The sequence below is a fragment of the Macaca fascicularis genome, chromosome 20 (assembly GCF_037993035.2).
Source record: "Macaca fascicularis isolate 582-1 chromosome 20, T2T-MFA8v1.1".
Taxonomy (NCBI): Eukaryota; Metazoa; Chordata; class Mammalia; order Primates; family Cercopithecidae; genus Macaca; species Macaca fascicularis.
The window spans coordinates 53,840,017-53,866,216 of record NC_088394.1 but is presented as its reverse complement, the minus strand read 5'-3'; the positions used below and the strand labels follow the sequence as shown (position 1 = coordinate 53,866,216).

The 26,200-nt window shown below is 56.8% G+C and overlaps 2 protein-coding genes across 61 annotated transcripts in view; one reads left to right on the top strand and one right to left on the bottom strand.

The window, feature by feature from the left end:
* KIFC3 (kinesin family member C3) overlaps positions 1–2,275 on the top strand; it is a 105,256-nt gene extending 102,981 nt beyond the window's left edge. For 20 of the 50 annotated variants that reach the window (XM_074027098.1, XM_065536944.1, XM_074027089.1 and 17 more), the window contains 4 exons: positions 53–187; positions 657–765; positions 1,340–1,366; positions 1,581–2,275. In XM_074027098.1, the coding sequence (XP_073883199.1) occupies positions 53–187; positions 657–765; positions 1,340–1,344 (249 nt within the window). In that variant the 3' untranslated portion in view covers positions 1,345–1,366; positions 1,581–2,275. Of the gene's footprint in view, positions 1–52; positions 188–656; positions 1,146–1,339; positions 1,367–1,580 lie in introns of those variants that run through there. The other 30 variants (XM_074027112.1, XM_074027100.1, XM_074027110.1 and 27 more) reach the window with 6 other exon arrangements.
* A 961-nt stretch (positions 2,276–3,236) lies between these two features.
* KATNB1 (katanin regulatory subunit B1) lies at positions 3,237–24,460 on the bottom strand. Of its 11 annotated transcripts, none has more exons than XR_012428869.1 (20): positions 24,386–24,460; positions 22,967–23,272; positions 18,489–18,619; positions 15,799–15,916; positions 9,503–9,603; positions 8,895–9,164; positions 8,698–8,781; positions 8,373–8,488; positions 7,833–7,904; positions 7,505–7,655; positions 7,166–7,356; positions 6,914–7,044; positions 6,431–6,490; positions 5,439–5,506; positions 5,190–5,309; positions 4,797–5,083; positions 4,550–4,677; positions 4,401–4,475; positions 4,008–4,124; positions 3,237–3,666 (listed from the first exon to the last, which is right to left on the bottom strand). XR_012428869.1 is itself a non-coding variant. In XM_074027126.1 (20 exons), the coding sequence occupies exons 2-20, from the start codon at positions 23,004–23,006 to the stop codon at positions 3,534–3,536; spliced, it is 2,205 nt and encodes a 734-aa protein (XP_073883227.1). In that variant the 5' UTR covers positions 23,007–23,272; positions 24,125–24,460; the 3' UTR covers positions 3,237–3,533. The 11 variants fall into 11 exon arrangements, 10 of the variants coding, with proteins under 10 accessions (XP_073883227.1, XP_073883231.1, XP_073883226.1 ...); XM_074027126.1 differs by having other exon boundaries at positions 4,550–4,626; positions 4,934–5,083; positions 24,125–24,460; XM_074027130.1 differs by having other exon boundaries at positions 4,550–4,626; positions 4,934–5,083; positions 6,440–6,490; positions 9,123–9,164; positions 24,125–24,460.
* Between the last annotated feature and the right edge of the window lie 1,740 nt (positions 24,461–26,200).

Genomic DNA, 26,200 nt, shown 5'->3' with positions numbered 1-26,200 from the left:
CTGCTGTCCCTCCAGCTGGCCTGGTTGGGCAGTGAGCTCTTGTGTCCCGTAGGTGTCCCCTGTGGAGAAGAACACTAGCGAGACGCTCTATTCTCTCAAGTTTGCTGAGCGGGTGCGCTCTGTGGAGCTGGGGCCTGGGCTACGCAGGGCAGAGCTTGGGTCCTGGTCGAGCCAGGAACATCTAGAGGTACGGGGACTGTCACAGGCCTGGCTCAGGTGGCCCTGGGTCAGAGACTTTGGGTCATGGCAGGAGTGGGGAACTGGGCGGGGACGTCCTGAAGCAGTGGGGGCGGGGAAGCTGCCGGAGGTGGGTGGAGCTACAGCTGGAACCCACAGCCAGGAGCCTCTTCAGTACAGGTAATTCTTCTTGGCCTCAGAGGTTCCTGTGGGGTGACCAGCTGGCCGTGGGGGTGGCACACAGTAGGTACTAGTTGTACCTAGCACACAGTGGTAACTAGTTGACTTCTTTATATGTATTATCTCGTTTAATTCTTACCATAACTGAGGCTGGGGCACGAGCATCATGCCCATTTTGCAGATGAGGAAACTGGGTGTTAGGAGGTTAGGAGGCAGGGCAGGGGAGTAGAGAGCAGCACAGCAGGGTGGGGAGCCAGGGCAGCCGTGGCCCACGCCCACCCGCCCTTCCCTGCTGACAGTGGGAGCCGGCTTGTCAGACGCCACAGCCCTCAGCACGGGCCCACTCAGCCCCCAGCTCTGGGACCAGTAGCCGCCCTGGATCCATCCGGAGGAAGCTGCAGCCCTCGGGTGAGCCTGGGGTGGAAGTGTGGGTGGGGGAGTCTCCCCAGGATAATAGTCACCAGGCTGCCCTTACCTGGATTGGCTTTCTATTTTCTTTCCTTTTTAAAAAGTTCTTACAACTTCTCCAGAACCTGTTTTACAACCTCCCCTGCCCCCAGGCAGTCGTCAGGGCAGACAGTGCTGTGTTCAGTCTGCAGGTGGGAAATGAAAGGTCCGTGGGGAGGGGTAGTGTAAGGAGACCCCAGCCTCCCAGCTTGGGGTGCTGACTTTACCCTGGGACCCTGCTCTCTGAGGGTGGGCTGGCTGGGCCTGTGCAGTAAGCCCCCTCCAGAGCAGTCCCTGCATCCCCCTCCCTGCACCTCAGCTGCCCTGGGGATAGAAAGGGCAGGGCTTGCCTACGTCCTAGGTGAGGAGTGAGCCCCACCACAGGACTGGGATCCAGGACTCCAGCCCCTGTTTAGCCCAGATCATGGGAAGGCCTGGCCTGTCCTTGAGTCCAAAGGGGTAGCAGCAGCAGGGTCCTGTGGGGTACTGGCCTGAGGCAGGCCCACCAGTGAGACGCCTGTCACTTTGATTTCAGCCTGACGGCTGGGGCTGCAGCCTCTAGGTGAGTGTGGGGCCAGTGGCCCAGGGCTACCCGCCTGCCCGCCGCCATGGGTTGCAGGGCTGCGCTGGGACGTTCTGCTGCTCAGGGCTGGGTCTGGCCTCCGCTGGTGTTGTCTGTCTGCTTCTGCTGGGTTCCCTCCTGCTCTTGGTGGCACCTGTTGTGGGCTGCCGGTGGGCGAGTAGACAAGAGGCTGATGATCCCGGTGCCCCTGCAGGGAAGTCGCGGCCACTGCCTGTGTGACGGATGTGACCCCGCTGGGCCTGGAGCTGGGCCCCGAGGCCTCACTGGCCTGTTCCTGCTGCAGCGCCAGGACCCCCGGAGGTGGAGGCAAGAGTGAAGGCTCCTCTTCTGCCCCGTCTCCCCTCAGAGATGAGAAACATGTTCAGAAGGAAACGGTGTCTCTCGGCTGTGGCTCTGGGTGCAATTGCATGGGCGGAAAAGCGGGGGTGGCTGCTCTTCCTGGCGGGCCTGGGCTGTCAGTGAGCTGGGCCCCGTGAGGAGGGCAGGAGAGTGGAGGAGGGCGGGCCTCTCACCCAGGCTGCCCCAGCTCCTCTCCTCAGTTTGCAGGACTGGCCAGCCCCCTCCTTCGTGGGTGGGCAAGGAGCCTCCTGGCAGGCTCAAGAACCATGCGGACTGGGGTGGGTTGGTGGCACCAAGGGCAGCCCTCCCCGCCCCTCTCCTTCAAGGAGGGGTCCCGCAGCTGGGGTGTGTACAGAGGCGCACGGCCTCCTGCCACGGGGCCGCGCCATATTTATGGCTGACAGAGGCAGCCAGTGGGTGGGGGATTCTGCTGCTCCCTCACCTGCCTGGCTCACTGGTCTCTTGAATTTTCTTCCCTCTGAAATCTATTTAAGAACTTTTGGAAGCTTAGCCATTTTTACTTATTAAAATAAAAGCCTTTTTACACAAGTATGGTCTGAAAACGTTGGCCTGTGAGCCCCTCTTGGTCTGCTAAGGGGGATGGGGCACTGGCAGGTCCTGTGGGCTCCCGCGCTGGCTGGTCACCCCACAGCCCTCCAGGAGCTATCCTCTAGGTCAGTTAGGGACATGCATCCTTAACAACTGGGGGGAGCCCGCGCTGTCCCACCCTGGGTCACTTTCTCTGTTGTTTGTGGTCACAGTCACCTCATGCAGTGCCTACCGTGTGCCCACAATAACTGACCGACCTCCCTCCATGTTACTGATGGGAAGGAAACTAAGGCTGGAGAGAGCTTCGAAAGCTCATTAAAGCCTTGCCCAAACCATGCTGGCCTTCCGGGTTACTGCTGGGCACCACCCACTGCCCACCCTTTGCCCTGGCCTTTTCCCTCTTCAGTGAACTGGCCAGAGGTCCGCACCACCTTCCTCCAGTGCCGAGGACCCTGACCACCCCGGGACAGGGCTGTACCTGGTCCCTGCCTTGGGAGCAGGAGGTGGCCCACCTGTCGCAGTGACCACAGAGCAGTGGGCCCTTTCCCGCCAGCCAGTGCTGGGGGCTCCAGCAGGGAATGACAGCTGATCAGAGCCCTGCTCAGAAGAAGGGGCAGGTGCCTTCCAGTCCTGCCCCTGGAGGCATCCTGGGGGTGTCCATAAGACAACTTGTGTGTGGCTGAGGTGGGGAGGACCGGCTGGTGGGGCCCACCCCTACCTAACCTCAACACCCAGTGGTGGAAGGGTGGTTGCCGCCTCCCTTTCCTTCCCAGTCTGAACTGGCTGAACTGATGTCCCACAGGCCTGACTCTCTGCTGCCCCCTGCTGGCCACACGGCCCAGAGCCCCACCCCAGGGCTTGGAGGGGGTGTGGCCTCATCTCAGAAACGACGGGGCAGGCACTCCTGGGACGTGGGGAGCCCTGTGGCCAGCAGAAAACATTCCCCGCAAGGAAACCTGGGAATAGTTACAAATTTAATAAAATTTGCCTTATAAATTACAGCAGCAGCCCCAGGGCTCAGTTCGCTGCCCCAAGAAGCAACAGTTGGGCAAAGCTGGGCAGCTATTGCTGGAGAGAGTTGTCTCAGAGTTCAGGGCTGTAGAGGTGGCCAGGGACCAGTGTTACCTCCTCCAGGACGGCCACAGGACAGCGGCAGGGGCCAGGCAGAGGCTCATGGGCCACTAGGCACAAAAGGAACAGGAGTGGGGGCTGAGGCCAGGCCCTGAGGGCAGCCAAGCGCCCCTGCCCACTGCGTTCCTCAGTCCAGACTGGCCATGAGCAGGTGCAGCTCGCGGAAGGTACTGCCGTGGCGGCCGCTCAGGCCCGACTTGCTCTTGACCAGGCCGCTGATGCTCTTGAGCTGCTTGTAGCAGAGCCGGCACTTGTGCAGCCTGTAGAGAGGGCAGTGCCTGAGGGGCCAGCTGGCACCACCACCACCCCAACCCCAGGGCCTTTGCTGTCCTAACTGCTCCAGCCCCTCCTCCCAAGGGAAGGTGGAGGCCCAGAGGGGAACTACCCAGGCCCTGCCAGGGATTGTGGGCACAGCCAGGCCATGGAGGAACCCAGCTCTGGCTAAGCCCACCCACGCCCTGAGCCATGGCCCCAGACCAACACACCCTCTGTACTCTGTCCCAACAGGACTGTCAGTAAGAGGGCCCAGGGCCTCCAGGCCTTCGTCCCCTCACCTGTTGTGGCACCCCTGCCCCCAACACACGTGCCGCCTGGCCCTCACCTCTCCTCCCTACTGATATCCACACCCACAGAGGGCGGGGCTGCCAGCATGTCCGTGATGAGGGGCAGAAACCGCTGCAGGATCAGCTTCAGGGAGGTGCAGCCCGTCTGGACGTAGCTTCAGGGGGAGATGGATGAAGTCACAGATGGACTCAGGGCCACAGACAGAAACAGCGAGGAACAGAGGAGGAGAGGGGCAGACACAGACACACACACACACACACACACACACACCTGTTTCCACTCCCACCTCTGGACCGTTGAGGGGCAGCAATGCTTCACAGCCAGCTCACAGGAACACCCAGGCTCTTGGGGGGCTTCCCATGGTCCAGGAGGAGGCTTCCTACCTCTCCCCTCCCCCTGCCTGAGGCAGGCATGGCTTCCCCACACGCACCTCTCATACTTGCTCTGCAGAAGCTTCTCGATCTGTGGCAGGACCGTGGTGCACAGGTCCAGCTTCCACAGGGAGCTAGGAGAGGCCAGGACATGCTGCCGTCAGCCCAGCCCTGCCCCTCCACCCACTCCCCCTCGGCAGCCACTTACGCTTTCTGGTTGACGATGTTCAGGAGGTCCACCACCACCGACAGGTCGTTGATGGCCACAGCGGAGTCCACCGACGTCTGTGCAAACAGAGCACCGTCAGGGGAGGGGCAGTGGGGGACAGTGTGGCCCTGTGAGGGTGAGGGTGGGGGCACGAACGTGAATGTGGGTGTGCTGGAGGGGCTGTGGGTGTTTACAGCACTGCACCTAACGCAGTGAGTGTAAGGCCAGGCATTAAACAGGTGCTTACTAAACAGCAGCCGTGATAATGACGACAGGACGGCCTATCCCACATGGGTGGCCTCTTCTTGTTCTGCCCCATGCCTGGGCAGGCAGGTGGCAGGGGCAGGGGGCGAGATGAGGCCCTGGGTGAGGGTGGGCGCTTGCCTTGATGTCGCCCGTGGTCCACACAGCCCGCACGGTGTCCAGGTTCTTGTGGCGGCTGGTGAGCACCACACACATGGTGTCGTGGCCTTTGCGGATCTGTGACATGGCATCCTCGTCCACCAGCTCAGCCTGCTGGGGGATCTTCACGGCCTGTGTGGGATGCGCACCCAGATGCTGGCACGGGAAGAGCCGGCAGCAAAGCTCTGCTCTCCACCCACAGACCTCCACCCATGCCTCACACTGGGCTCCCACTCACGGGCAGGAAGTCGGAGGCCTTCAGCCCGATGGGCTCATTCCGGGTGGCAGGGATGATGGCAGGCTCAGCCTTGGGTGCAGGTGTGGAAGCAACCACCGGGGGCCGGGGCAGGACCTCCAGCTGAAACGGGTGTGAAGCTCAGTGGGTGCCAGCCTGGGGCCTCCCTCTCTGCCTCCCAACACGAGGGACCCCCAACCCTGGCTCAGGACCCTCTCTAGGCCCCACACCATGCTCCCTCCATGGACGTACGTTTGGCACTGGGAACTGCACATCCATGGCAGAGCTGGGCTTTGCTGCCTCCTTTGCTGTGGCTGCATCTGGAGGCAAAAGGAAAAGATAACTGGGTTCGGCCAGAAGGGCCTCAGGGCGGAGCTCTGGGCAGCATTGCAATGGGGACAGAGCGGGAGCGTGGGGAGGCAGCAGGCCAGTAGCATGGGGGCTCCAGAGGACCTGGGGGCAGGCCTGGACCTGCCTCCTCCCTCTCCCCGAACTCAATCTTAAGTCTGCCTGTGGGTGGGACCCAGGGGGCTCTAGGATGTGGCTGTCCTGTCCCTTCACTGGCATGTGTGTGGAGGGGGCTGGGATAAGTGACTGGCAAGGTGGAAGTGGAGCCTCCTAGGAAACCCAGCCTTCAGAAGACAGCAAGGACGGTCCCTGAGGGAAGGCCAGGTGGAGGGCAGGGGTACTCTGTAGGACAGGGGGCCCCACACCTGCCCCTTCTCCAACCACAACGCAGATCATGTTTTCTCCCTTCTTAATCCAAACCCCCAGCTGAGGCCTTGTGGGCCTGACCTCTTGCTGGGACTCACCCCAGCTCCCCGCCTCTCAGCTCCCTTCCTGCCGGAAGCGCTCCCCTCTCCCTCTTCTTGCCAGCCCCCAGGCCTCAGCAGTTGTTGGGCCTCCTGAGAGCCTCCCGATCATCCCATCTACAGCAGACCCCATCTAAGCTGGGCCCCCAGTGACTCCTCTCCATCCTCCACAGCCCGAGTGCCCCTGGCAGGCCCGCCCGTGTGGTGGTGTCTATGTCTGTCCCCCACACACCAGGGCACAGGCTCCTTGGGAGGCACTGTCAGTCTTGCAGGGACCCGGCACATAACGGGTGGAGGGCAGAGACCCAGCGGGAGAGGCTGTGGGTCGTGTCCTGAGAGGGGAGGTTCCAGGGAAGGGGCTTGTCAGGGGGACTCACAGGGAGAGAAGATGAGGGACGGGGGGCATCAGAGACCTTAGGAAACCAGGCTCACCCAACTCACCGTCCTCTGGGGGTGCAGGGAAGGGCTCGCTTCTCCGGGGTGGTGTCCGACCTGCAGAGGAAAGAGGCCCCTGGCTGGGAGCGCTCCTGGCCAGGCCACCTGGGACCCAGGGCCCTGTCAGAGTGTGGGGGACAGAGGGTAGCTCCCAGGCATGCGGCTGCAGACTGTGGACCCTGCTCTTGGTCCCAGGAACCCTCAGTCCTTCCCCTCCCAGCCCACTTGTCCCTGGCAGGGCAGGGACTGAGACCCTGAGTAGCTGCTGGGCTGCTGCTGAGGAGTGCCCAGGGCCCCCTCTCAGTTCCATCAGAGCACAGCCTGGCAAGGTCCAGGGAACGTGAGGACAGGGTGTGGAACCCAGGATGGGTTAAGAAGAAGCTAAAGGGACGTAGAGCCACAGCAGGCCATCCTGGAAGGACCCCCAGCCTCCCTTTCACCGACGGGGACGCTGGGCTGGGGGCGGGAGCCCGGCCTCACTGATGCTGTTCTTGGGCTGAAAGATCTCGTTGTAGTCCTCGGCGTTCTGGATCTCCGCGCGGGACTCACGCTCGTCCCGGTCATCCTCGCTGCTGGGGCTGCGGCGCTCGCTCTCTGAGTTCTGCTTCACCCTGGGGGTATGAGGCCAAGCCCAAAGGAAGCAGGTGCCCTGTAAGGCCCAGGGCTGGAACTCCGAGGCTTCCCCTATGACAGGCCCTCTCCTGTGCCCCCTAAGGCCCCCCACGCCCCCACCTCTGAGGCTTGCTGCAGGTTGTGCTGGGCCGCTCGTAGATGCGCCGGAGCGGGGCACTGGGGTTGGGTGGTGGCTGTGCCAGGGGCCGGTGGTCCTGCACAGGGTCCCGGGCCACCGTGCCAGTCCTGGTGACACGTGTCAGATCCACCACATAAGAGGAGACGTTGCTCTGGGAGAAGGCCACACCTATCTGCAGGAAGCAGAGAGGTGGGGCTGGGCCTGTGAGCTGAGAGGGCAAAATCTCAGCCCCAGTGTGGGGGTAGGAGGAAGGGCCTGGGCTGGAGGGAGGCAGGTGGCCCCGTGGGAGTGGAGGGCGGTGGGTCCCATAGCTGTCTCACCAACTGGTCATTGCAGATGGCCAGGTCGGCCACCTTGCCCCAGTTGACGAGGACCACATCAAAGCACCGCTCAGGTTCCCAGCCGTAGACACGCAGCGAGTCCTGGCAGCCGCTATACAGGCAGCAGCCGTCGGGGTTGAACAGGACGCTCCTGGGCCAGGCGAGAGATGGCTGTGGGTCCTGTGGCACCCAGCCTGGTCCCCACCCCGAGGAACCCAGAGAGCCCAGGGCAAGGAGGGCACAGCAGTGGAAATGGGAAAGGCCCACCCACAGCCACGCCCCGCTGCCCGGGAGAAGCGCTGGGCCGCCCACCCCACAGCCTGCATACCTGACAGGCCCAGGCTCCCCTTCGATGCAGCTCACCACCTGGAACTTCTCCAGGTCCCAGAAACGGATTGTCCTGCAAAGGTAGCCAGGCTGTGCTGCCAAGCCTCTCTCTCATCCTGGCCTCCAAATGCCCCTGGGAAGCCAGCTTCTCTCCAGAAACCTCTCCCCCAGGGCAGGGCCACCAGGAGCAACGTCTGGGGCAGAGCTGGCCCTGACTTTGCAAGGGGGAGGCTGGGCCCGATGGCCCTGGCCCCGGGGTTGGCCCCAACAGCCATGAGCCTCCCTGCCCTACGGGGTCCCGCTAGGTGCCTTGGGTCCCAACCTGCCCATGAAGCCATAGACCTGGGACACTGAGGCCAGGGAACCAGAGCCAGGGGAGATGGACCAGGGTCCAGTCCTGGCTGGGCTGAAATCCAATTCAGTCCACACAGGATCGTCAGGCATATAACACCCCAGACAGTGACAGACCGAGAGCAGAGACGCGCAGAGGACAAGGTAGTGAAGGATGGCAGTCACGAGCAACTCGCCCGCTCCTCCTCACCTGTCAGAGCTGCCGGAGGCCAGGAGGTACTCGTTGGGGTGAAACTCGACCACGTTGACAGGCCCCGTGTGACCAGGGAACTCAGACATCATCTTGCCAGCAGTGAGATCCCAGAGCTGGAGGCAGGGCAGGGAGGAGGTCAGGGCGATCAGGCATCTTGGCTACCCACCCTCTCTAATCCAGGCCAAGCTTTCTATCTACAAGCTACCTTCCACTCGGGATGGGCTTGGGACATGCCCCATCAGGAGGGAGGTGAGGACTCAGCCTGGTGTGATCAGCAGCCCCCAGCCCCCAGCCCCAGGGCCCAGGTCAGGCTGGGAGCTACCTTCACGGTATGGTCATCTGCGGCCGACGCCAACCACTTCCCATCGGGGCTGAACCGGAGACACCGCACAGCCTGGCTGTGCCCCTGAGGGAGGACACAGCATGAGCTCACCCTGGGATCCTGGGCCCAACAGACCTCTCCCTGCCTCCTCCTCACTCCTATGGGACCCCTTCTATGTAACGACACCGGTTATCCACCTGGTTCTGTAGGGAGCAGTTTGATGAACGTGGCTCTAGGGGATTCATGAAGAGCCAGGGGATCCAGGTGGGCCACCCATGGCACTCCTGCTTGGCTCCAGATCCATGTTTTATGTTCTCACCCATGTGGGACAGCTGTCCCCTCCATCCCCTGCCGGGGTCTGGGCACCACGCCACACTCAATGCCTGCAAGGTGCTCACGGAGTCACTGACAGAGCGCATCCTTACCCTGTATCGGAAGACACAGCCTTTCCTCCTGATGTCCCAGAGCTGTGGGGGTGAGAGAAGCAAAGGGGCAGAGTCAGGAGAGGTCATGACTGAGGCCCAGAGCCACGACTGGAGGAAGGTGTGTGGCTGTGAGCAGAGGGCGGGACGCAGGCTTCTCTAGGTTGTTACTCCCCACAGTAACAAGGACAGAAACTGCTCACTAAGCTGGCATTCTGAGCAGAAACGTCTGGCAGATGCCTGCCACCCACTTTCCCTAGGATGGTGCAGATGTGGCTGCAGAAAGGGGAAGAGGTCCCCTCAGCGGGCATCCAGCACTGAGGGCCGGGCCGGTCCTGCCGCAGGCCCAGCGGGAGACAACGGGGCATGGACCGGCCTCTCACCTTGATGTTCGTGTCCTGGGAACCGGAGGCTACGAACTCGCCGTACGGGTGGAAATCCAGGCTGCAGATGTTGGCTTTGTGTCCCATGAGTGTGCGAAGAACTAACGAGAAGGAAAGCAGAGACAGCGGCTAAGAGCAAATGAGAAGGCTGGCAGAGGAAGGGCTGCTGTGGGGATGTGTGTGCGCTTTTGGATTCACCGCACAGAAAACAGAACAGAAAAATAGAACAATGACACGTATTTTTAAAACAGGAGGAAAAATCAAGGGTCCCACCACCCTAACAATGAATTTTCTTTTCCTTTCTTTTTTTTTATTTTTTATTTTTATTTTTTTTGAGGAGTCTTGCTTTGTCACCCAGGCTGGAGTGCAATGGTGCAATCTCGGCTCACTGCAACCTCCGCCTCCCGGGTTCAAGCAGTTCTCCTGCCTCAGCCTCCCAAGTAGCTGGGATTACAAGCATGTGCCACCACACCCAGCTAATTTTTTTATATTTTTGGTAGAGATGGGTTTCACCATGTTGGCTGGGCTGGTCTCCTGACCTCAAGTGATCCACCCGCCTTGGCCTCCCAAAGTGCTGGTATTACAGGCGTGAGCCACTGCGTCCAGTCAATAATTAATTTTCCTATATTTCTCTTGAGAAATGACAGCCCTGTGTTACCTCAAGTCTGCAGAAATTGTACCACACTCTCCCCACAGACTGTGCCCCAGCGGCAGCAGAGCCAGGGAACCACCACACTCAGTTCAGGCCCTATGGGCATGCAGCTTATGGTTTGCAGAGGGCTGAACTCCACCCAAGACAGCACGAGGAGAGAGAGAGACCAGGAGAGGTTCAAGCTGGGAGAGAAACAGCTCGGTCGGAAAGAGAAATCCAGGAAGGCTTTATGGAGGTCGTATTTGAGTAGATGTCAGTGGGTGGAGGATGAGGGATGCACTGTTAGGTAGATGGAGGTGATGGGCAAAGTCCCTAAGGAAGGCAAGGGGAGGGCATGGCTGGGGTGGCCCTGATGCACACACCAGTCTTCTTGGGTAACCCCTGTCCATGGGATCTTGAGGATGGTTGTGAGGACACACTGAGGAGCAGTGAGAACTGAGAGGATACAGGGAGGACACGCGAGGACCAAAGAACTCCCGGGGTGGGGCCTGATCGCCTCCCGCTGCCTAGGAACCACATCTCCCATCCTTTCCTGGAAGGTTTTGCAGGCATCTCCATGGCCAGGAGCGGCCCAGCCTGGAGGCAAACCTTGTGTGTTTCAGGGTGTCTTCCAGCACCACTCAAATTTGTCTCATGTTTCCTGCTTTTGGAAAGATTTATAATTCACTATCTGAACAAAACTGACCGTCCTGAGTGGCGAAGCCAGGAAATGTGGGAGTCCAGCCATTCTTAGTTTTGAACCAAGGTGCAATAGAGTGCCTTGTGAGGTAATGAGCTCTCTGTCAGAGGAGGTATTCAAGATTCCATATATAACACTTTACTGCAGAGTCAAGATCCAAGCACTGGGTGAATTAAATGAACTCTACTGTATGATCTTCTCTACCCCCAAAGTCAGGATGTGGGCTGTGGCGTCAGACAGTACTGGGATCAGCCTTGGCTCCAATCCTCACTGGTGGTGTGACCCTGGCCAATCACATACTGTCTCTGGGCCTCACGTTGGGTCACAGAATGGAGTAAACAAACAGACATAAAGTGCTTAGTACGGGCTCTGCACATGGTAAGTGCTCAATAAATGCCAGTCGTAATTAGTCCCATTCACATGTCTTCCTGCACAAGGCCTGCCTTCTGCTCTTGGCTGTCCTGCAAGCTGGGCCTTCTCTCCTCCTCCTCAGGCCTCAGTGCCCCTCTGCAGTTGGCCCTGTCTGGCGCTGGAGCTGGGTCTGGACACTTTCACATCCCTCTGGAGTCTGTCGAATGCATATCCAATTCACCTGCACCAGAATCTCTGCAGCTGTCCCTCCTTGCTCCGTGTAGCTATCAGCTGCTGCTGGGGGCTGGGCATTGCCTCCTGGCCAAGGAGGCCACGCTAGCTCCTGCTCCAGTCCACACCCGCTCCCAGCCCACTCAGCTTGGATCCCACAGCAAGGCTTCCAAAATCCTGCCCTGCCCGGAGAGGATGTGGAGGAGTCCCACCCTGTGTGGGCTGGCTGCATGAAGTGCCAGCCGCCCTCCTGTGGGATCCCGTGGGATCCCCTGCGCTGAGCCACCCTCGCCCTCTGGCTGCGCTGTGGAAAGCAGGCAGGACCACATTCTTCTGGCCTGACTCCTGTCCTTGCTTTTCTATCCCACGAAGGCCTCTGATGCCCACATTCAATCACGGGATCTAGGAACTGCAGAGTGGAGGGGCCTCCGGGGTCTGTCTGCCCCACACAGGAACCCCTAAGGCCTCCCAGCTGAGCACATCCTCAGCCTACATCTGAGCCCTCCAGTGATGGGTGGCCTTCCAAGGCAACCGATATGAGAGGCAGCTCGCTCTCTTTCTCTTTTTTAAATAGAGACAGAGGTCTCCTTTTGTTGCCCAGGTTAGTCTTAAACTCGTGGCCTCAAGTGATCCTCCTGCCTTGGCCTCCCAAAGTGCTGAGATTACAGGTATGAGCCACCATGCCAGTGGAGCAGCTCTCTTTGGAACCTTTCTACACCTGGGGCCTCAATTTGCCTGTCTGTCACTGTCACCCGAGCTCTTGCAAGTGGGGGTGGAGGAGGCCGGAGGTCTTAGCTCTACCTGCTGTGCTGAAGGCAAGTTTCTCTTCCGTTCAATGGCACAACAGAGAGCACTGGGATGGGATTCCTGATGCCAGGATTCAAGTCCCAGGCTCTGCTGCCTGCAGCTACCAGGGCTTTCCTAAGCTCGGTGCCCTCCCTGGGCCTCCATTTGCCCATCTGTCAACTTGGCTGTCCATCAGAATCACCTGGAAGCTTATTAAAATCCAGATCCTGGGCCCACCCCAGTACTGAGTCGGGTTCTCCGAGGGTGGAGTCTGCGCCGTGAGTTTGTAATAAGCTCCTTGTGGAGGAGCCAGCCCTGGCTGTCCAGGGCCCAGGAATCCAGCAGTCTTCATTTTTCATTTCTCAGCCACTTCAAGGAATTCCTCACATTTCCCTTATAAGCAAAACAATTGTGGCTGAGAAAGCCTGGACAGGGGGCACGGCGCCCTCGGTTTCTCCCTTCTGTCTCTTGTTCTTCAGTGAATACTGAATGGCTGGTGCCCACACGCTGGGATTCAGGTCCAGGGAGCTGCCAGCCTTCTGCCTGAGCCTTCCCACCTTCTCCATTAGAGCCCAGCCATCCTGGACTCGCTCTTCCCTGGCCCGCTTGAGTTCAGTGACACCCAAGCACAGCATGCCCTGGTGTGACCAGGCAGTGTGATCACGTGCCAAGATGCAAAGCCTGCAGTCCTGTTTGTTATCAAAGAGGTCCTGGGGCTCTTTTGTTCTTAAACTGACCATCACTGAGTAGGCAAGCATCACTGAAGCGACCTGGGTGCATCTTTATTGAGTACCACCTACACAGAAAGCCCGCTGTTCCTGAGCAAACGGAGCCTTGCCACTGTGTATGCGCGGCTCATGGCTGCGGCCCTGCTGCCAACATAGAGCACAAACCAAGGAGAGGCCCAGAAGAATCTTGAAGTCTCAGCCGGGCCAGAGGGGCTCTCTTCTGGAAAAAGCAGCCTCGGCAACATCCACATTGCCGCTTCCTCTCCAGGGCTTCAGGTAGGTGGCCTCCTGCCTGGCACGTGGGGTGATCCAACCAAGGCTGTCAAAAAGCATCAGGCAGTCCAGGCACGGTGGCTTATGCCAGTAATCCCAGCACTTTGGGAGGTTGAAGAGGGCACATCACCTGAGGTCAGGAGTTCAAGACCAGCCTGGCCAACATGGAGAAACCCCATCTCTACTAAAAATACAAAAATTAGCGGGGCATGGTGGTCCATGCCTGTAGTCCCAGCTCCTCAGGAGGCTGAGGCAGGAGAATCATTTGAACCTGGGAGACAGAGGTTGCAGTGAGCTGAGACTGCACCACTGCACTCCAGCTTGGGTGACAGAGCGAGACTCTGTCTCAAAAAAAAAAAAAAAGAAAAGAAAAGAAAAGAAAAGCATCAGGCAAACAGGTCTCATTTGGACCTCACAGTGCTGGCCTGCATAGTGTTCTGAAACAAATGTTGAGTGAGCTGTCAACATTTTTAAATGGGTGGATTCCACATGAATTTCCAGATTTCCAGCCTCTCTTGAAAAATCCGTAGAGCTGGCACCACCTGCCAAGGCACCGAGGCACAGCACAGGAGCAGTGGGCGAGACTCTCCACTCAGCCCAGAACTGAGGGCATGAGTTTCCAGACCACAACCGCAAGAAACCAGCGATGACCTAGCACAGGGTGGAAACAGACCCGCCCCCAGGCTCATCACACCACAACACTGGGACAAAGACCCTAAAAGCCTGCGGAGACAGAGAGAGAGGAAAGAAAAGACAGAGAGAGAGAGGAAAGAAGAGCGAGAACGTGGAATGAAGCCAGTCCCCTGTGAAGGATCTGGGATTAGAACAGCACCAGCCCCTCCCAATAGCAACCCTAGAACCTAAAAGGCAGAAGAGCTGCACCTTCCAAATTCTGAGGGCGATATTTTATTGCCAACATAGAACTCTATACTCAAACTCATAAAACAAACACAAAAGCAAATGATGGGGGTAGTATAAAGTCATTTTTAGCCATGGAAGGTCTCCAAAACTATGCCTTCCCAGCACCCTTTCTCAGTAAGCTACAAAAGAATGTGCTCCATCAAAAAGAGGGAGAAAACCAAGAAAGGTGGCGGGGTGGGACCAGGAACAGCAGACGGAGAGAATTCCCCGGAGAAAAGACACGGAGGCCCAGGATGACAGCCGGGCTGCAGGCCACTAGGACCAGAGGAGAGGCTCTGAGAAAAGGCGCCTGCATTATGGGATGGGTTTCAAAGAAATAGGAGGAGCTTTACTCTTCTGGCAGAGAATCTGGGGATAAATGAATAATACAGACATAGAAAACACACAGATTAAAAAAGAAAAAAGAACAACTATTAACTCCAGGGAAACCAAGTTATTAAAAAGAAACAGTCAGTGGTAAATGACACTTACGCATCCTTACGTTATAAACACTGCCTATTGAAATGGTGCTACTGGGAGGGTGGGAGGAGAAACACGAGCGATAGGGCTGGGGGTGGTGCCACGAGAGAGCTAAATTTTCATCCTCTACAGTAGGAAGAGAATAATGTGCTAACTTTTTTTTTTTTTTTTTTTGAGATGGGGTTTTGCCCTTGTTGCCCAGGCTACAATGCAATGGTGCGATCTCAGCTCACCACAACCCCCACCTCCTGCCACCTCCTGGGTTCAGGTGATTCTCCTGCCTCAGCCTCCCAAGTAGCTGGGATTATAGGCATGGGCCACCACACCCAGCTAATTCTGTATTTTTAGTAGAGACGGGGTTTCTCCATGTTGGTCAGGTTGGTCTTGAACTCCCAACCTCAGGTGATCTGCCTGCCTCAGCTTCCCAAAGTGCTGGGATTATAGGCGTGAGCCACTGCGCCTGGCCACGATGTTTTTTAAATAAGAAAAGAAAGAAACTGTGGTATAACCATGTGGTCTAGAAAGGTGGAGGCGATCAGCAAAGCACAGATGAAAGCACAGAAAGTTTCGGCTCTTGGAGAATGGGAAGGAGTGAGGCAGAAGTTTCCTCTCTCCATTGGAATTAATTGCAGAACTACTGGTATTTGAGGTTTTAAATTTTAGGCTATGTACAGCTTCCATACAGATGAAAACTAAATTAAAACAGAGCACAAGCAAACAGATCTGGCCATTCCAGGCTGCCTGATGGCACCAGGGAGCCAAGACAGAGTGGGAACCACCTGGAGTCGGGGTACAAGCTCCCCGGTTCTTCACGGCTGTCCCACACAGCCACCTCACTCATTCACGTGACCTGCAGGGCCCCTGGCCACATGTGACGTCCCTTTAGGTTCTAAATACACACACACACACACAGATGCAGACACACACATCCAAACACACACACATCCAAACACACACACACCTGCGCATCCCCCAACCCACACGATGGGTCATGCAGACATTTTCCAGCAGGCCCTCAGTGCCAGCTGCTAGAGGCAGCAGTGCATGTCAATGCCAGGCTAATGGGGGTGGAGTGGGTGCCACACTGCCCGGTTAGTGCTCCAGGAGCAAAGCAGCCAACCTAGTCCAGGCAGGCTTCCTGGAAGAAGTGGCACAACTGCAGAGCCTGAAGACTAAGGCAGGTGCGCGTGCACAGAAGGCAAGCTCGGAGGCCTACTTTTGGCAGCTTCCAGGTCCCAGACACGGATGGAGCCCGACTGGGAGCCAGCCACGATGAGCTCCTCAGGGGTGTTGAGGCGGACGCTCTCCACTGGGGACGTGTGGCCCGTCAGGCTCTGTGGAGAGAGGGCAGCAGCTGCAGTGCACTGCTGAACAGATCCCCGCAGTTGCCGCCCTGAATTCCAGGTCCCCCGGAAACGCTTCAGCGAGAAGTGGCTAAGGCAGGAGAGGGCACCCCATGGGGCCACAGCAGAGCCCTCCTGCAGGCCCTTTCTGAGCAGCTACTCCTCTCGGCCTCAGCTCTCAGGGCTGAAAGTGGACAAACCCCACTCATTCCCCCACCACCTCCCTCTTCCTTGCTGTGCTTCTGACATGGGCGTCACCTGCAGAAATGGCCCTGGGCCTCTCGGAGGGGAGTGACTGGCCAAGATAAAGGGATGCTGTCCCTTTGGCCCTAAGTCAAGCAACCCGCCCCTGCTCTATTCCCCTCTTCACTCTGCCCCACACAAGCCCCTCAGTGAGGAAAGCCACAGCTGAACCAAGGCCTGCCTGGTCCCGGGCACAAATCTTGCCCCTCTGGAACCCCCGGCTCTCCCCGACTGCCCATCCCCACGGAAAGGAGAGGGCTGTGGGGGTTGGAGGAGGGCGGAAGACTTTTCACTGTGGACCCTCTATCTTTTGGATGTTGAGAGGAATAAGTGTATCCCATACTCAAAAATAAACAAAAATAAATCCAAGTGGACGGCCTGCAGGGGGAGAGTGTGCACAGAAACCCCAAGGAGAGAATGACCCCGGCAGCCTGGAGGCACTGTAAGGCCTGGGAGGCTGGTGTGTGTGAGCCAGGGCAGCAGCCGGGGGCGAGACTGGCTGGGGCCTGACAGCTGTACCTGGCATTCAAAGACAAGCCTGCAAGCCAGGCCCCAGACGGTTGGCCCCGTTTCTCTGGGGGTCGTGGCATGTCCTATTTTTGGTCAGTCATTGGTGTTGCTTTTTCAGCTTGTGTATGCTACTACTTTGGCATTTCAGGGGGGGGTAGAAAACACATTTGAACCCTAAAAACAAAGTAAAACAAAACATTTCAATTCATCTTTACTGACCCCTGGCACCCTTGCTGAGGCTGGGGTGGATCTCAGTTCTACCCCTGGATCTCAGAAAAACAGAGGTGATTAAGTTTCTACTAAGAAATTCATCCTTTGCCATATTCTCTCTCTCTCTTTTTTTTTTTTTTTTGAGATGAAATCTCGCTCTGTCACCCAGGCTGAAGTGCGGTGGCACAATCTCAGCTCACTGCAACCTCCGTCTCCCGGGTTCAAGCAATTCTCCTGTCTCAGCCTCCTGAGTAGCTGGGACTACAGGTGCCCGCCACCACGCCCGGCTAATTTTTGTGTTTTTAGTAGAGACGGGATTTCACCATGTTGGCCAGACTGGTCTCAAACTCTTGACCTCAGTTGATCCACCCGCCTCGGCCTCCCAAAATGCTGGGATTACAGGTGTGAGCCGCTGTGCCTGTCCTAATTTTCTTTATCTATTTCACCAGGAGTCAAAACAATGATACTTCCCTGATTGGCAAGGGATGCGGGGTGGGGCATGGAGGAAAGGGCAGGTTCCGATGCTGCTGGTGAGAACGTAAAATGATTTCTGGAGGGCAGTTTGGCAATCTATTTTGAAAGCTTTAACAAAAGCACACACCCCTGGATTGAATGCAACGATCACGGATCTGCTCAAGGATCTAGGTGGCTGAGGATGTTCACCACAGGGTGGTTTAGCGGAGCTGGAAAAAAGCCAGAAACAACCTCCATGCTGATAACAGGGTGTGGCTAAGATAATTACAGCTCATCCCTACAATGGAACACCATTAAGCCATTCAAAATCATGTTGTAAAAGAATACTTGTTGACACAGGCAAATCCTTACAACATTGTTAGTTTTAAAAATCAGGCTGCACAAGAGTGGCAGTGTTTTTTGATTTGTGTGTGTGTGCTTGTATGAGTATTTGCATGTATACATGTGTACATGCATGTACAAGTGTGCACGCATGTGCATGTACACGTATACGTATCTGTCTCAGCATCTAGAAGGACTCAGACCAAAACACCAACTGTGGTGGCCTTTGGATAAAAGAACTATATGTAATTCATTTTGTGTTTTCTCCTTTATGTGCTCCTAGTTAGAAAACAGTTTCTAGCATTGAACATAGCTGCATAAATAGTGGGGAGATGCTATTTAAGAACTAGTTCCCTAACCAGCTCCAGCCAGGTCCCCTCAAATCCTTGTTGGGGAATGAAGGCTGGGAATGAATTAAAATAAACGCCCACATGTTGCTGCCAGGCAGGCAGATGGGCAGGTGGGAGGGGAGGGGTATAAGTCTTTTGGCTCAACCACAGGCCCGGGGCTTATTTTAACCTTCTCACGAAGCCTGCCTGGAGTTCTTAATAGTACCACAGGCAGGTGACTCCCTCGCTCCTGAGGGCTGGCCACTGTCCCAACCATGCTGGGCTGTCCTGGGCCTCACTGAGCAGACAGCTGGGGGAAGCACCATGCCCCCTCCACCCCTGGACTGGGCCCCAGCGGATAGGGGGCCCTGGGCTCAAGAGAGCCTGAGAAGCTGCTCACTCTTCAGCCTCCAACCCCTGTCCCTGTCCCCTCCCCAGGTCCTTGTCCTGACCCCCTGCTGGCTGTCGGGGCTCACCATGATGCAGTTGGGCTTGTTGATGGACCACAGGTTGACGCGGCAGTCATCCCCGCCTGTAGCCAGCAGCCGCCCGGAGGCTTTGCCCAGCACCAGTGAGGACACATTGCTGGCATGTGCGACGATCTCTTCTACACAGGGAAGGAGAGGGAGAGGCCATCAGGGGGGCCCGATGTGGTCTTGTGGAGGGTGACCCTGCTCGGCTACCCGCTCCAGAACCTGAAACCCACTGGAAGGCTCTGCCTCCTTCAGCTCCCGCTTTGGTGCCCACCATGAGCTGTAGGACCAGCAGACGGGGCAGGGCATGGGCCTGAGACGGAAATCACTGTTTCTCAACTTTCATCATACCTGTCCTTCCTACCTTTAGACTTCATTATTTTCTTCCTGTTTCTGCACATCACTTGGTAATATTGACTAGTCATACTCAATTTTTAAAATTGACTTGCTATTTTTTATTAGCTTGGTCTTAGGCCATATCCATGAAATTACAAGTTTGATATACTCATGATACTCTTTCTATGATACAAAAAGAAAAAGAGTTACTAAAATTTAAAAAACATTGACCCATGCACTGCCTATGCACCTCTCAGCTGCTGCTTATGTGGACACGCAAACCCCGCTCTGGAGAACACACTCTAAGAACAACCGAAGTCACCTGTAGACAAGCTGCCCCCAGGTGAGCCTGCACGGGGCTGTGGCTCAGATTCAGAATCATGGATCAGGTTCTGGTCTGAGGTCTGCGATCTGCTATTGCGTGGCCTTGGCTACTAGGTCACCTGTCCTCTGAGGGCCTGGCTCCTCGTCTGGAAAGTGGGGATACCCATGGTGCCTGCTCACACCTGATGCTGAGGACTCCCCGAGAGCATTGTCTGCATGCTGCTTAGTAGCAGGTGAGGGCTCCGTGACGCTGGGCAGGCTCGGGGCTAGTCACCATGAGAGAGTGGGCATGGGGGCCCCGGCGGGCACCAGAGGGTGAGCTTCATGAGGAGGGGGCAGGAGGCAACAGACTGAGCAGCCGGGGTGGGGGTGAGGGCTGACCACACAGAGGAGGAAGCCATGAAGGCAGCCCAAGGCCCCTGGCCTGGTCAGTGGAGATGGCAGGTATGAGCCTCGGAGGGCTCCACAGGGAGCAAAGCACAGGCAGGGAACCAAGAGGCAGCCAGGGCCTCGGAGCCCATCCCTGCGCAAGCTCCTTCTGGAAAGAAAGCAGAAAAAAGACAGTTCTCCCTACACAGGCCGGGGGAAAACCCCAAGGTGCTGACGCCCCGAGGCACCTGGGAGGCCAGCGTGGGTGACGCCAAGGAAAAGGGTGTTGCAGCCACGGTGCTCCACAGAGGCCCCTCCTGCACCCCAGCTCCAACTCCACTCTGCTTGGGTGTCTCTGCTGCGGACTTCAGACCACAAGGAGGTTGGGAAACTGGGTCCACAGAAGCTGCTTGCCGGAAAGCCGGGCTCCAAGGGGCCACCAGGAGTGCCCAGGGGACAAGTCGCAGGCTCAATCTCACTGATGACACCCTGCCTCCTGGCCCGGCCATGGCAGAGCCGGCACAGGCAGCAGCACCAGCAAGGGCGAGGGTTCCCTGTGGGCCCAAACCTGGGCCAGGGCACCGGGGAGCTTGCCATGGGGAATCCCAGGGAGCTGGGCCCCACTTTAGTCCCATCTCAACGAGAGCCTTCTGTCCTCTGGACACTGTGGGGACAGAAACCTGGGGAATCCAGCCACAGACATGTGTCTGTTCAAGAGTTTCCGCCCAACCCGGAAAGAGGGCAAAGCACCTTCTCCCTGGCATTCTGTGCCCAAGCCTGGCATTCTCTCCGTGGAGGCACTGCCCACTCCCCCTGGCCTACCTGGAGGGCTCTGTCTATCCCCTGGCCCTCACTCCTCCCAGGGAAAGTGTCTGGCTGGGCCCTACCTCACTGGGCCTCAGGACTGCTGCCCCTGGAGACAGTCATTCATTCATAATATCAGTATTGCCTGGGTGCCCACTCTAGGCCTTGCACAAAATTTGCCCCAGTGTGATCAGACGGTGGTGGGGGCAGGAGACTGAGCTGGCAAAACCACCGACTTTGGGGTGAGAATTTAGAAGTTGGGCCCTTCTTGAGAAGCCCACATCACTCCCCTCTAAGCAGCCTGACCAGGGACTGACTGGAGCCCAAGGAGGGAGGGCAGAAGGGCAGGGACACAGCACAGGCACCTGCAAAGGAGGCACGGGGCACTACCCCAAGAGCTCCTCCTTCACCTGGCTTGAAGGACAGCGACCAACAGCCCAGGCCGAATACTTGATTTTCATACAAAAAATGAAAAATAAAAATCCTCAGTGTCTACTGGCAGGCCAAGCTCTGGGAGCACATACAACCTGGGCCCCACATCCAGCCAAAGCTGGGGAACACGGTGCGGCATGGCAAGAAGGGCTGAGGATCCACGTCCCAGATGCAAGATACAAAGTACTAGGTTTCAACGACCTCATGTGGGCCACGCACCTCTGATCCTCACCAGACCCTGGAGCCACAAGGAGCCAGAGGTCATGTGGCCCTGGGCTCTTCAGAGTTGATTCCCATGGACACCACCATGCACATGAAATCAGCAGCAGCAGCAGATGCCCAACACGCCTGATCTCATTACCTCCTGCTCGCACACTCTGATGGCTTGGCCTTGCCTTTAAGATAAAGCCATGGCAGCCTCAGTAGGGCTGGGGTCCTGTGGACACATGCTCCTGTGAACTCACTAGGTCTGTGCGGCCCCACGTTCCTCCTGCTGCTGTGCCACTGCCCATGGCCTCCCTTGAGTCCTTCCAATACGCCGAGCCTCCTGCCTCAGGGCCTTTGCGCTTGCTGTTCATGCAACCTGCAGTATTCCCACCCCACCCCCTACCCCACCCCCGAGTTAACTAATTCAGTTTGCAACTAGAGGAGACACAGAGGGATACGGTTATCCAGTTCCTGCCTGTTGCTCTCCCCAGGCTCTGCGCTCCCACCATACAGAGACCTTGACTACTTTGTCACCCATTGGCTCCCCAGTGCCTAGCTCTGGGGAAAAGCCAGCTGTTGAAGGGATGAATATGTAATCCCAATAATGACAAAGTCACTCTGACCAAAGTGTGCCCTCCTTGGGGAACCATAACTGGGTTCTCCCAGAGCCCTAGAGCTTTGGGGAACAACATGGAAATGGCCCAAACCTCTCACTTTACAAACAAGGAAACAGAGGCCCTGCAAAGAACTTTGCCCGAGTCATATGGTTAAATTCATGGTTAAAAAGTGCGTAGTCTTGGCCAGGCATGGTGGCTCATGCCTGTCATCCCAGCACTTTGGGAGGCCGAGGCAGGTGGATCACCTGAGGTCAGGAGTTTGAAACCAGCCTGGCCAACATGGTGAAACCCCGTTTCTACTAAAAATACAAAAATTAGCCAGGCATGGTGGCAGGTGCCTGTGATCCCAGCTACTCGGGAGGCTGAGGCACGAGAATCGCACGAACCCGGGAGGCAGAGGTTGCAGTGAGCTGAGATTGCACCACTGTACTCCAGCCTGGGCGAAAGTGAGAGTCTGTCTCAACCCAGCTCCTGAAAACCAGCCCAGGGACAGCTGGCAGCAGACAGTGACCAGGTGGAGCACACAAAAGCTATGCCAACCAGTTACGATAGAGGTGCCAATGTGTACAGGAATTCTCAAACTCTGATCTGGGCATGCTTGGGATCCTCGAGATCCTTTCGGGGGGTCTGAGAAGACAAAAGGATTTTCACAATAACACTAAGATGGCATCTGCCTTTTGCACTCTCATTTGCTCACAAGCATATGGTGGAGTTTCCCAGAACATCACTAGAGGCCTATTTGATTATATACTCTTGTTTGAAAATGTCTCAGTATTAACTTCTAACATGGTAAATATTGACAGATACATAAATCCAACAAACAAAAGCACTCTGGGGTCCTCAATAATTGTTAAGAGTATGAAGTCTTTAGATGAAAGAGTCTAGAACCGCTTGTTCAGGGCAGTGTCCATCAGTTACAGTCCGAGCCCTGTCTGCAACCCTCTGCCCATCCCTTCTCGCTCTCACTCCTTCCTCCATCCTGGGCCCAAGATGCTTTTATCTGACCGGGGAAGTTTGACTTGTGAGATGTCTGAGAATGCTGCGAACATCTTTCAGGATTTCTCACCCCACTGTCAGCCTAGCTGGAAATGCTATGCTAAGTGCTTTAGGATGTTCATCTTGTCACTTGAATTTCACAGCAACCATAGAATGCAGGCGTCATCTCATTGTATAGACAAGAAAACTGAGCCTCAGAGAGGTTAAGTCACCTGCCCAGTGTCACCCAGCTAAGAAGTGCCACAGTCATGATTTACATCATGGTCTATCTTACTCCAAAGTCTAGGAGTCTCCTCCTGTGCCAAGAACAGGAAACAAAGCTGTGGGTTCAGGCCTCCCAGCAACAAGCAGCTAACAGAATAAATGGGGTGATAAAGAAAAATGAAAACCACTCACGCAACTTCCAGGCTGTCTTGGTGACCACAGGGGTGGCCATCCTTCAGCTGGCTGGCCACCTGAAGCCCCACCCACAAAATAAACTGTGCTTTCCTCGTGGGGTGGGGGTGGATCCCCCCCAGATCCACCAATCAAGTTGGCAGAGAGTTCCCACACATCCAGGCAGGGAGAATGCCTCGTCTTCTGGCTGTGGGCTGCCTCGTGGTTCCAAATCACCCACAGCAGCAAGAACAGCAGCCTGTGCACATCTGTCACGATCCTGGATCATGGGATGTTAGGCTTGAGCCATCTCAGCTCAGTACCGGGCTGCAATACAAACAGAGGTGATGTCATGTTAGAAAATGCTTGGTAAGAGCTATCGCTACCTGGATCACCAAGGCCACTTGATAAAGACTGGCACCCACCAAAGCCACAAGGGCCAGAAGCAAATTGGGTTTGGGGATCTGCAGAGGGGGCACCTCAGGTAGGGTGATTTGGAACACAAGGAAAAAGAAACTCCTCCCAGAGGCCAGGATAATGAGATGCAGCTCTGTTCCGGGATGCTGGCTGCCTAAAGTGCAGCAGCTGCAGTGGGGCGGAGAAGACCACGTGTCTGCAATTCACATAGATTTCTCGGGAGTGGTTGTTTTTGTCTGACGTGTGGGGTGTGGGGGAGTGGAGTCAGAAGCTAAGCTTATGGGCCTAGGAAAGGCATCCCAGAGACGGCCACTTTAGTCCTCCCTGGAAAGAATCTCGAAGATGACCCTGATGGCCCAACTCCCCAGCTCCTGGCAAGGGAACCGCTCCTGCTCCCTGAGATTCCCAAGGACAGAGCTAGGAACTAGGCCTCTGGTCTGGGCGTGAGTGGCTATGACTTCTCAACTCTGAAAGGCCACCTCATGGAGCCTCCCACCTCCTTCCCACAGCCACTTCACCTCTTTCCCATGAGCCCGCTCCCCTCCGTCACCTTTCTCCTGGGTCCCCGGGTCTGCCTCTCTAGTCCTCCGTTCACACCCCCTTTTCTCCCTGCCCCCTGAGTCTCCCACTCATGCACATCCTGCCTCCCGAGCTCCCTCACGTGGCCCCTGCCTCGCCAGACTCCCGTTACTGCCCTTTCCCGTATGTTCCCGGGGTCTCCCATTCATTCATTCTCCTGCTTCTCTTCTCCCTATTCATTACCCGTCCTTCTGCAGACCCCCAGCTCTGCTTCCGGCCTCCCTGGTTTTGCCCCCTCCGGCCTCCACCCCGACCCCTCTGGTCCGGGGGCGGGGGCAGGTACCTCCGCCTCAGCTGATCCTCTCAACCCTCTGCTTGCGGAGTATGGGCTCTAGCCTCCCCACGCCCAGAGCTCTCTGCCCGCAAGCCCGGCCAGCCCCGCCTGGCTCGGCCCAGCCCAGGGCCCACCGTCCCCTCGCCACCTCGTCCCCTTGCCCACTCCACCTGCAGCTGCGGCTCCGGAGGCCGAGGCTCTGCTCCAGGCGCGACCCCCACTTGCCTCCATCCCCTGCCCTGATTGGCCGCTGCTTGACAACCGACCCTCACAACAAAACCTCCGGCTCAGAGCCCCGCCCACCTCGCCTCCCGCACCAATCAGCTGCCGCAGGCGCTCCGCCTCCTGCCAGGACTGACCAATGGAAGCAGGCGCTTCTGCCGCTTTTCCTAAGTACCCGCCCTCTTTTCCTAAATCAGGCTAATCAAGAGGAAGGAGCGTTCAAGAGCCGCCCCTTGGCCTCTGATAAACCAATGCAAGCTGCCTTTTCCTTAGTCCCGCCTCCGTCTCAAGTTTCCCTTTCCTCTCCGTTTCCTTCCTCGAACCTAATTTGTGTCTGAAAACTTTTGAGAGCCGCCCTCCAATGGCGGCTGCGCCAATGGCTTGAGCAACCGTCCTGGATTGACCAATCAGAGCCCGCATTATTGGAAAACCAATTACAAGATAGCCAATGGGAAGGAGACTTCTGGGGCGGTCTGAAGCCGCAGGCCTTCCATCTTGGAGTGGGGAAAAACCTAGGGAGGCCTTAGTCGGCATTTTGCTGAAGCTCCTCATTCTTCCCATTGCCTGCAGATGGTACCCCGTGGCAGGAGGACTTTGTCCCTGTTCTTTGACCCGGACGCCGGCATGAATCCCCCACGGAAGGTCTAGAAGGAAACAGCCTGATTCCGGAGCCGAGGCAGGCGCTGAGTCCTGGAGCATTGACCACGCAGCCACCGCCTCGGCTAATGGATGCGTGGGCAAGGGGCTGCTCCCTGAGGGGCCGCAATCAGGGAATCGGAGAAAGGCCGGCTTTATTTGTGACACGTTGGGCGGGGTGGGCTCAGGGAAGCGCCGTAACCCTTCTCGACTCAGGGCCTCTCGCGTGGCCGCTTAGGAGGGACTCGGCCCCGCAGCCGCCTCTTCCTGTTGCCCAGAGGTTGTCCCGGGCACCCAGAGCTCCTCGAACCTCGCCATTCGGCCTCCAGCCTCTCACCTCAGATCAGGGCTCCTTGGGTTCACTTAACGCTCACTACAACCCTACGGGGTAGGAATTCCTGTTCCCATTTACAGATGAGGAAACTGAGTTCCGGGTTAAGATGCTTGCAAAAAACCACACGGTCAGAAAGTAATAGCCCCAGAATTCGAACCCTTGTTCTGAAAGCCGAAGCGTGGGGGAGTCCCCACTCTGCCTTCTGGGTTCAAACGATTCTCCTGGTTCAGCCTCCCGAGTAAGTGGAACCACAGGCGCCCGCCACCATGCCTGGCTAAGGCTAGTTTTTGTATTTTTAGTAGAGACGGGGTTTCTCCATGTTGGCCAGGCTGGTCTTGAACTCCTGACCTTAGGTGATACACCCGCCTCAGCCTCCCAAAGTGCTGGGATTACAGGCGTGAGTCACCACAAGGCACCTTTAAACGATTGGAATAACATCGGATCAAAACTGTCTAGTCTGTAGTTCCTCTTAACTTTTGTATTATTAAAAAAACTAAATAGAGAAAACTTGAAAACACAGTATCATGATACCACGTAGATTCCAGCACTTGTTAACAGTTTGCCATATTTGCTTCGTCTGTGTGTCTTTTTCTGAACCATTTGAAAATTGTAGATACGACATTTCACCCCAACACCAAATACTGAGCATGTAGCTCTTAAAAATAAGGCTCTTGGCCAGGCGCGGTTGCTTGAACCTGGAAATCACTTGAACCTGGGAAGCAGAGGTTGCAGTGAGCCGAGATGGGGCCACTGTACTCCAGCCTGGGCAACAGACTGAGATCCATTTCAAAAA

Coding starts and splice junctions, on each gene's coding strand:
- KATNB1 (XM_074027126.1), bottom strand. CDS start 23,006: ATGGCCACCCCTGTGGTCACCAAGACAGCCTGGAAGTTGC. Junction 18,620..22,966: donor CAAGACAGCCTGGAAGTTGC/GTGAGTGGTTTT, acceptor TTCCCTGTGTAG/AAGAGATCGTCGCACATGCC. Junction 4,125..4,400: donor CTGCAGAGCAAGTATGAGAG/GTGCGTGTGGGG, acceptor CTCCCCCTGAAG/CTACGTCCAGACGGGCTGCA.